Below are 10,899 nucleotides of genomic sequence, written 5' to 3' on the forward strand. Positions count from 1 at the left end.
CGATCATATAACATTGTTTCAGAAGCACTTTATTGCATAATTTAACAATTTCTTTCAGGAAAAACAGCAGATTAAATGCTTTTCAATGTCACATTTCATTAACACCCACGTAAGAATAATATCCATTCTATTTCTACGACTTTATGAGCACATTGTGAAAATCACTTGTCTGAGCGAGCAACAGTTACCAAGGGGGGCAGAGTTAGGCAAAGGGTCATTTGCTTGTAGTGATTTTTATTTTATTTTATTTTTTTGCTGAGAGTTAAAGGTGCACTCAGTAAGTTTTTGGTGATGTTGTCTTGGACTTACACTGACACCTAGTGGTGTGGATGCAGCATCATTCAAACGCAGTAGTTTTCAGTTACTGATGTCATTGTAGAAATTCTCCATTCACAGCCAACAACAGAGCAGTTACTGAGATTAAGCGAATAAACACCACGGAGTGGTGGTGGCGTAGTGGGCTAAAGCACATAACTGATAATCAGAAGGTTGCTGGTTCGATCCCCACAGTCACCACCATTGTGCCCTTGAGCAAGTCACTTAACTCCAGGTTGCTCCAGGGGGATTGTCCCTGTAATAAGTGCACTGTAAGTCGCTTTGGATAAAAGCGTCTGCCAAATGCATAAATGTAAATGTAAATGTAAATATTCGACTGGTCATGTGATTCTGACATGGCATCCCCCAATGAGGAGACCCTCGCCATGTAGAATAAAACCGATTTTATAAGGTTACTGATATGACTGGAGTCTTCATCTCATGAGAGTAGTCATGTTTTTGTTAGATTAGATGTTTCAAAATTACAATTAATTTCTGTTAAAGTAAAACTTTTTAAATGATGGAAAAATTACTAAGTGCACCTTTTAAAATAACCAGGAACGTTTGAAATTGTAATTTCCAAGCCTTGAGAGGTCATGGACACAGACAAAATAATTTTCGAAAATGGAACATATGACAGTATGAACAATATGAAGCTCAGCTCTAAAGTATTTAATCAGAAATTGCTCTCTTTGTGAGTGCATTCTCAAGAGAGCGCAACAGTCTGCTTCTGGAAGTAAAAATCCCATTAATTTCTTCCATAGACTAATTGATTTTCAACTATTACTTATAAACCTTCAAAGACAGACCTACCATGAGCACAGAGGTTGTTCATTTGCGGTGTATGCTTCCCTTGAAGCCATCCGTCTGCATTATTTCAACTTCATTGTTTAAAAATCATCTTTAATACCGAATTTCCTGTTGAACAACTACATTACCTATAGTCCAGCAGAAAAAGCTTCACTAATCACAGAATGCAGCCAATAAAACTTGCGAAATAAGCCCAGAACCGACTGCCCACTCCCTCTGAAATCTATATGGAAGAAATGAAATGGGGAAAATACTTCCGGAACCCAAATGGCTGAAAATATGGGTGGGTACTGTTGTGCTCTATTAAATTATTTTTTTTAAATCCTTATGGGGGATTCTCACGAAACCTGTCAAGAAAATGTCCTGGTCCTATTTTACTCAAAAATCAAAAGAAACAAATAAGAAATTATATTTTGCATATAGAAAATTAAGCCTATTTAGGGCCATTAAGATATAATATTTTCATGACAGTTACGCACATTATACCCCCCACGCATTACCACAATGTGAAAAGAAAGTAGGTCATAATGATATTCTCATTACTACAATGTGAAAAAATGATATATTATTTAAATTGTAAAGTATTTATACGTCATAGTAATACTCCCTTTGTATGTGATTTTCACTTAATTTAATACAAATTAAAAAAGAACATTGTACATTGTACAACAGCATCTACACTCACTGAGCACTTTATTAGGTCCACCTGTACATGTACTTATTCATGCGATTATCAAATCAGCCAATTGTGTGGCAGCAGTGCGATTCATAAAATCATGCAGATATGGGTTAGGACCTTCAGTTAATGTTCACATCAACCATCAGAATGGGGAAAAAAATTTGATCTCAATATTCTAATTGTTGGGGCCAGATGGGCTGGTTTGAGTATTTCTGTAACTGCTGATCTCCTGGGATTTTCACGCACAACAGTCTCTAGAATTTACTCAGAGTGGTGCCAAAAACAAAAAACATCCAGTGAGCGGCAGTTCTGTGGATGGAAACGTCTTGTTGATGAGAGAGGTCAACAGAGAATGACCAAACTGGTTCGAGCTGACAAAGTGTACGGTAACTCAGATAACCCCTCTGTACAATTGTAGTGAGCAGAATATCATCTCAGAATCTCACAACACGTCAAACCTTGAGGCGGATGGGCAACATCTGCTGAACACCATATTGGGTTCCACTTCTGTCATCTTTGTCAGACAGAAAACTGAAGCTTGATTTGGCACCATTCTGAGTGAAATCTAGAGACTGTTGTGCGTGAAAATCCCAGGAGATCAGCAGTTACAGAAATACTCATACCAGCCCGTCTGGCACCAACAATCATGCCACGGTCCAAATCACTGAGATCACATTTTTTCCCCATTCTGATGGTTGATGTGAACAATAACTGAAGCTCCTGACCAGTATCTGCATGATTTTATGCATTGCACTGCTGCCACATGATTGGCTGATTAGATAATCGGATGAATAAGTAGATGTACAGGTGTACCTAATAAAGTGGTAGGTAAGTGTATTTTACTGAAAAAAAAAGAAAAAGACAGTTATGGTAATGTAAATCATAATTGTCAACAATGGGAACAGTAAAAGGAAAATGTTCGTGTTGCTGTAATGAATATAATGAATATAATTATGAAAATAATGCCACAATGCAAAAATATTAATGTTTTTAAATGTAGGCTTAATTTTCTTTATGCAAAGTATATTAATGTATTTATTTATTGTATTGATTTGGTGGTTAAATATGAACAGGAAACTTTCTTGAAAGGTTTCGTGAGAATCACCTTTATTCAGTATAGATGATCTTGTAACAGGTTATTGTTGCTGACAATTTTTGTTGTAAATTATTCTAAATAAAGTGAAAGTTATTTATTATTACAAAAACACATGTTAATTTAAAGTTTATTTTGCTACAGTAGCATAATTGAACTGGCTTTGGCTATATCAATGACATATATAGAGGACATTTCTTCCCAGTGGCCATGTTAATATTGCTGTTCATTGTTATTTTATTCGTAAAGCAATATTGTAAACACTGATTTTGATCTTTAAATGTATAGAGAATCCAGACTCAGTTTGCAGCTCCTTTTTGTAGGTTCTTCCAAAGTTATCCTCCTCCATCGTACACGAGGTGGACAGTATCCTGGGCAACAAACCCTACAGTAAAAAGGACTACCGCTCCTAGTGTGGAACCAGACGGGACGCGCTCTGCACCCACCTTTGCCTGATCCTCTGTTCGCTACAGCTTTTCTGAATGAGTACCAGCCGCATGAGATGGGCAAGCAACCACAAACCCTGGAGAGCAAGACTTTTACAACAGAAAGGGCAAGAAAAACTTGAAAAATTAAACAAAACAGAAAAAAGTTATTCACTGACAAAAGGGGTTGAAATGCAGCATAGAAAGCAATGTATTGAAAATATGTGCTTACGGATTCAACCCTACAGGAAAGGTACTTTAAAATGAGAACATTAGGGTAATTAAGGACAAAATTAAGCAACATACTTCAAAAAAAGAAAAAGTAAAAAAAAAAACATGCTTGCTTGGTTGCTGGAAATATTCATTTTTTTCTCTTTGCTTTTTTCTTTTAATTTTTTATATTAAATGCATAATGACACAAATGGAGCTCAAGCTGAAACAGGTAATGAAGTATATGATCAGTTGCACATGATCCATAGCCACTCGTGTGATCCATTTGGGTTTGCACACGTCACTCACGTCATCGAGGTGTCTCGGCCCAGAACTTTTCACTGTGTCGTCTACGTTACGTATGCACACGCACCCCCCCCCTTTTGCAGGCAAAGCAATAAGCACTTTAAGAGGGAACATCAGAGGGAGTGGCTATGTGAAAACTGATTTAAACGCAGCTCCTTTCTAGTGTCAAGAGGGGAAAAAAGAAAATTGTCGTTTTTCCTCATTCTCCACCGGACATTGCATCATCTTCATGTCCGTTCCTTGATGTTTATTCTTAAAACACAGCCCTGGCTTCTCATCTGTCATTGCTTTGCTGACAGGGCTGTGAAAGACATTCTGATGTCAACTCCATCAGATGTTGTGGTCTTAGAGAGCAGCTGTCTATTTGGTTGCTGAAGATCTGTGGAAATTGATGGTAATGAGCCAGAGGAAGGATCTGCTCCCAGCACACACGTTTAGTATTTCATATAGTGATATTAAAATTATTCACTCTAATGTAATAGATTTAAATGTTGATTGAATGACCTGAATTAATAATGGGATAAGCGCTTCTGTTGGCAACGATAAATAAGAAATTATATTTTGCATAAAGAAAATTAAGCTTATCTTTAAGATCATTGAAATGTTTGGCAATATTTTCATGACAGTTAAGAACATTTAGTCTCCAAATTCTCATTATTGGAATGCAAAATAAATCTCATCCTCATTACCGTGATACGAAAAAATGTATTATTTAAATGGTATTATTGGAATGCGAAAAAATCTCATCCTCGTAATACGTAAACATATATTATTTAAATGGTATAGAACAATTATAATTATATATAATAGAAGTATTGTTGGATTGAATTGAATTTGATTATTTTATTTTAAAAACAAAATGTGTCTGGACAGGATATACTGTATTACTGTAATGCGAATGAGATTGTTTTGCATTACAGTAATGACTGTGAGAAAATGTGCTCAATTTTCATGAAAGAAAAAAACATTTAAATGGTCTTAAAAACAGGCTTAATTTTCTTATATACAGTGTGTATATATATATATGCATACATACAGTACTGTATAAAAGTTTTTGGCACTTTTTTGGCACAAAATTTTGCATATTGAGGATGTTTTCAAAAATAATGCCATAAATTGTTTTCATTTATCAATTAACATCATACAAAGTCCAGTAAACGTAAAAACTAAATCAATATTTGGTGTGACCACCTTTGCATTTTAAACAGCACCAATTCTCCTAGATACACCTGGACACAGTTTTTCTTGGTTGTTGGCAGATAGGATGTTCCAAGCTTCTTGGAGAATTCACCACAGTTCTTCTATCTATTTCGGCCGTCTCAGTTGCTTCTGTCTCTTTATGTAATCTCAGACAGACACGATGTTCAGTGGGGGGATCTGTGGAGGGTCATGACATCTGTTGCAGGGCTCCCTGTTCTTCTATTCTAATCTATTTGTAAAAGTAATGTTTGGGAGTCTAACATTTACATTTCCTATTGACACACTAAAACTGAAGATATAAATAACCATCTTAAGACAAATGCTATTGTGAAACATTTTATGTGCCTAAGACTTTTGCACAATACAGATATATATATATATATATATATATATATATATATATATATATATATATTTTTTTTTTTTTTTTTTTTTTGTTAAGAACATGTCTGGTCATATTTCACCACAAAAAAAGAAAGAAAGAAGAAATTATATTTTGCATAAAGAAAATTAAGCTTATCTTTAAGAAAATGAAGCAAATGAAGAAATTTGTACTTTATTGTGATAACAATTAAGCACATTTTCCATCAGAATTCCCATTATTGTAATGTGAAAAAATCTCATCCTCATTACCAGTATACAAAGAAAAAAGATATAATTGGATGTACTGTACACTTAAAATATTAAGCATATATCAGGGTAGTATATGTTGAACTAAATTTATTTTTTGCTGATTTTTATGTTTTTTGTTTTGTTTTGTTTGTTCCCCTCAAATAAAAATCACTGCATCTGGACAGGATGTATTACAGTAATGAGATTGTTTTGCATTACAGTAATGATGGTGAGAAAATTTGCTCAATTTTCATTAAAATAATCTCAAACTGCAAAACATCTAAATGGTCTTAAAAATAGGCTTCATTTTCATATATATATATATATACTGTTAAAAACATATGTGGTTCATATTTCACCACAAAAACAAAAGAAAAATAAAGAAAAAAATAAATTATATTTTGAATAAAGAGAATAATAAATTGTTGCATAATTCTTTTGACAATTAAGCAAATTTTTCATCAGAATTCCCATTACTGTAATGTGAAAAATATCATCCATATTACCGTACTACAAAAAAAAAAAAAAAAAAAAAGACAATTGTACTTTGAAATTTAAAGTACACTACAGCAGTATTTGTTGAAATAAAATTAATGGTTACACTTTATTTTAATGTGTCCTTGTTACAGTGTAATTACACAACTGATTATTGATTCCTACTAATTAATAACATGTACGTACTATAGGTTTAGGGTAAGGGTTTGGTTTAGGGTTAGTTACTTGTAATTGCGCATAATAGACTGTTGTTACTATAGTAAATACATGTAATATGTGTAACAAGGACGCATTATAATAAAGTGTTACCAAATTAATTTTAAGCTGATTTTAATTATTTATTTATTTTTAAACGGACAGGATGTATTACAGTAATGAGAATGAGGAAGTTTCAAAATATTGTACTGATGATGGGAAAATGTGCCTAATTGACATGAAAATAATGTCACAATGTAAAATCTTAATTAGAAATGGTCCTAAAATATGCTTTTTTTTTTTTTTCTTGATGCAATGTATATACTGTATATATTTATTTATTCTGTGGTGAAATATGACCTGGAGATTTCTTCGTGACATTTGCCCTGTAAGGCAAATTCGTCAGTGATTAAGAAAGAAGTATAAAATGGTTGAATCTGGGCTGCTAACACAAAGGTTGCAAGTTCAATCTTAAAATAGAGGTGAAACGCCTTTGCAATTAGTGTACTCTGTCTATTTTTAACATACAGCTCATTGGCAAGAAAAAAAACGAACAAAAATGTCATAAAATTCTCTGCAAGTGTTGCTGGGAGTGGTGTAACTACAGCAACCTTACAGATACAGTCACCTGAGGCCTTCCACAGCACAGTGGGTGATTTGGCAGATGTTCCAAGCCAATAGTTCAGCAGACTGTTCAAACTGCATTATCTCACCTGCCTAATAGGAGCATAGACCTGTTTGTGTCAGCAGCTCAGGGACCGCGCTAGAATGTCTGTTTGCTTGCTTGCTCGTGAGTGTGTGTGTGTGTGTGCGCGTGTGCGCGTCACAGTGTGAACTACATTTCTTCATCACATTTCTGGACACGGGATATTCCTTATATGTTCCAGTAATGATACAAGTGGCTGAAGCCAAAGATTTATCCCACATCCTGTCAGTAGCGTGACTCCCATATCCTCTTTCCGATGGAGAGAATATTGACCATTTAGCAGCATGTATCTGATCTTTGAACTGCGCTACACCATCTTCCTTCACTTTGTATATTCACTCTGGTCATGCTCTTTGCTGCGCTATACATATAAGTGCATATATACATACTTAGTGCAGATATACATACAGTAGTGCAACCAGTATTAATGATAAGCAGTGTATAGATCTAGAAACAGAGGTTGGTCACAAAGCTGAACATTGATCAGGAAGATATAATGCATTGAAATTCATAAAAGAGCCAAACCTTTCTCGGCATGCACCATTTTATCAAACTGTCCCTGATCAAGTGCAAGGGAATTGCATGAGATTCATTCTGGAAGCATGTTGTACCCTCTGCCACTACATGATCAGTCAAGTAAAGCTCAAAGAATGAGCTGCAGTTATATCTTTATTACTGGCTAGTGCTACTTTTTAAATGCTGTATCAGATTTGCGCAGATAATGTTGAAGTCAACAAGAGAGGATTTGCATAGTTAAATTAATAAAAGGAACAAAAAGGTTGACGATATTGCTTAAAAAATATGTAAAGACAAGTAATTTTAAATCAAATCAAACTGGGGAAACTTAAATGCATGTGCTAGTCTCGGAAATAAATTTGTCTTGGTGTAACGGATTGAGTTATGGCCAAAGTATACTTTGGTTTTCCGTATCCCTATACACGTCGCGCACAATACGCTTGACGCAAATGTTGTCATCAGCACAGTACGTATGGACAGTCAGTGTCTTTGTGCATCGTCAATCAAAATGGTATACTTTGAAATCGCACGAATGTGTGCGAGACGAAACGTCATGTGGAAAAACTAACTATAGTCTTAACTGTACAACTACATTCATAATCTAGATTAACTTTAAAAAACAAAAAAAAGTTGAATGTTGAAGTTTTTTTGTCCATATCATCCATAAGTTGTGTAGTGTCTCTGAAGAACTTTAAACTGAACGTTTGGAGCCATTTACTGCACATTCTTTGTGTGCTAATAGCATTTATTCTTTTGCTATTGAAGATTTGCACTTTATTCAATAAGCAGTTGTGTATTTGGGAATGATACATTTAGAATGATAGTTTTTCTCCTTTAAGAAATGTTCCTGTTTCGATACAAGTTAAGCATCACGTAACTGCGGCATGTGGTCGATTTCTATCAAAAATCACTTTGATTCGTCCATTAGTTTGTAAAACCAAACTAAAATTGTTTACCGTAATGCATTTACAATGGGAGTCTATGGGACATGGTATTTCAGAGCATTTAAATGAATGTATTTTCCGGGTTCAGTACAAGTTAATCTCAATCGACAGCATTTGTGGTATAATGTTGATTACCACAAAACATTATTTCGACACCTCTTTCATTTATTTTATTTTTACCATCAAATCGTGATTACTTAAAGGCACTTACAATGGAAGTAAATGGGGCCAATCCGTAAAGGTTACAAAATACACTGTGTATAGCCACAACAAATTAATATTACATTTGTTAGTATAATTTAGTGTGCTAAAATAAGGAATTTACCATGTTACGGGGTTTGCTACATTATATGCTTTACGACGTTACGTCGTCATTATAACATAGTTGTAATATTGGTAATAACTTTTGCAGGTTAGCAAGCAATTTTATCACATTAAAATCATGTTAACATAATATTTGTCTTGTGGCTTTAGAATATATATACTTCAGAAAATATATATATATATATATTAACATAGTGTTTACGCAGTTTACGCCTTTCACTTCCATTGTAAGCGTCTTACTGTAAGTGTGATTTTTGCCTTTTAAAAAAAAAGCAGGACAAGTCGATAGACTTTTTTGTGGTAATCAACATTATGCCACAAATGCTGTGGATTGAGCTTAACTTGTTGAATTGAACCCAGGACATTCCTTTAAAAAGAAGACATTTGAAGCTTGTGTTTTTGTCAAAGCACTTCTATTAGTTCATTATGCGAAAGTTGCCGTCTTTACATAATCATGATATAAGGCGACGCATTTTATATAACCTTTCAAAGACAAAGGTAGTGGTAAGTGATTTATCACACTGGTCTCATGTTAACAAATACAATGTTCAATTCTTGTGGTTGTACTTTTAAAACTTTTTAGAAACGTTTTAACGTTGCCTTGCCCCATAGACTTTATTGTAAGTGCATTACCGTAAACAATTTTTGATCGTTTCTGCAAATTGACCAAACAAATGTATTGCCTGTGGTAATCGACAGGATGTCACAGATGCTGCCCATAGAGCTTAGCTTGTTTTAAACCTGGGACATTCTTTTAAATGTCATTGTGTATTATTATAACCAAAATATAAGTAGATTAAAACATCAAAACATAATCATTTCACTTTGAGTGTGAGAACTGAAAATTCAGACATCTAATGAACAGTAGATTTGTGAGAGAGAAAAAAAAAAATCTGTTAATGTTAGTTTAGATTCAGACATGATCTAAGTGTTGCGTATTAATGTATTTTCTTGCGAAAGAATTGTCATCACTGTGTTCTTTAGATACTAAAACTGGCGTATGGAGGCTCATAATGGCCACAATTACAGAGCATTGAATGGTAAACTCTCTCACATAACGCATTTGTCTAATAGGTTTGAATGGACTTGTTTTATTCGCTGAGACTGCAGACTTGTGTCTGCTTTCCACTAACATTTCCTGTTATTTATTAGTATTTTACGATGTCAGCCTGTTTCTGGCTGTAAAATAGGGTTGCTCTAATAAACTGAGCAGGAGCTGTGATGTTTGTTGATTATGGTTTTAAAAAGGCAGCCTTTTATCACTTATTTTGTTTGGAGTATGATAGCGCCACCTCTTGGTCACCTGTTTGTATTGTAAAATTTTACCTTGAAAGCATTCCATTGTACTAGTAATATGTAAAATTGTGAAACATTGACAGTATTTAGTTCATTTGGACGAGACATTTTAAATTTGTGTTCGAGAGTAGAATGGCGGGCTAAACGGGGAAAAATACATTTTATCAATGGATAACTGTATTTAAGAATCTGTTATCAGTACAACCGTGTAGATAATGACCATTTGTACAATCAATATTGCAGGTTAGAGTCGGATGTGATGCTGATTATTTTTCAAGTACCTTTATTTCCCAAGGAGATTACTTTTCATGTTTAATATTTTACATAGATAAAGACAAAAGTATGATTTTATTTTTTACCATTCTTTGTTGCCCTCTGGTGGTACTGAAAACCTGAAGATGATGATGACAAAGAGCAATTCATTTGCACTGAATATGCATTTTGAAGAATTCTGTGAAATATAAACTACAATGGCAAGCTACAGTTCCACGTGTTGTGGAGAAATTCTGTATGCCGTGTCAGCTATCTGTATATAGTTTGACCTTTGTACATATATACATAAGTATTCATGGTTGTGCTCACTTCAGCCTTTTTGTTTCTGTTTATTCTCATTGAAAGGCATTTGCTGACTGCATTGTGCTTGAATCTGAATTTAGATATGTACAGCGCCAGTATCTATGAAATGAGAACTATAAAACAATGACAATGAAAAGCAAACTCTTTGTGTCTTTTCTTAAATAGTGTTCTACATGTTTGTTTGTGCTTTTCTGAAG

At 34.2% G+C, this 10,899-nt stretch overlaps 1 protein-coding gene across 4 annotated transcripts in view; it reads left to right on the top strand.

Moving 5' to 3' along the window:
- Positions 1–5,399, top strand: part of LOC127426035 (voltage-gated potassium channel subunit beta-2) — a 181,352-nt gene extending 175,953 nt beyond the window's left edge. For all 4 annotated transcript variants that reach the window (XM_051672495.1, XM_051672496.1, XM_051672494.1 and 1 more), the window contains one exon: positions 3,221–5,399. In XM_051672495.1, the coding sequence (XP_051528455.1) occupies positions 3,221–3,310 (90 nt within the window). In that variant the 3' untranslated portion in view covers positions 3,311–5,399. The remainder of the gene's footprint in view (positions 1–3,220) is intronic.
- Positions 5,400–10,899: the final 5,500 nt, after the last annotated feature.

Source organism: Myxocyprinus asiaticus, chromosome 35 (assembly GCF_019703515.2).
Source record: "Myxocyprinus asiaticus isolate MX2 ecotype Aquarium Trade chromosome 35, UBuf_Myxa_2, whole genome shotgun sequence".
In the NCBI taxonomy this organism is placed as follows: Eukaryota; Metazoa; Chordata; class Actinopteri; order Cypriniformes; family Catostomidae; genus Myxocyprinus; species Myxocyprinus asiaticus.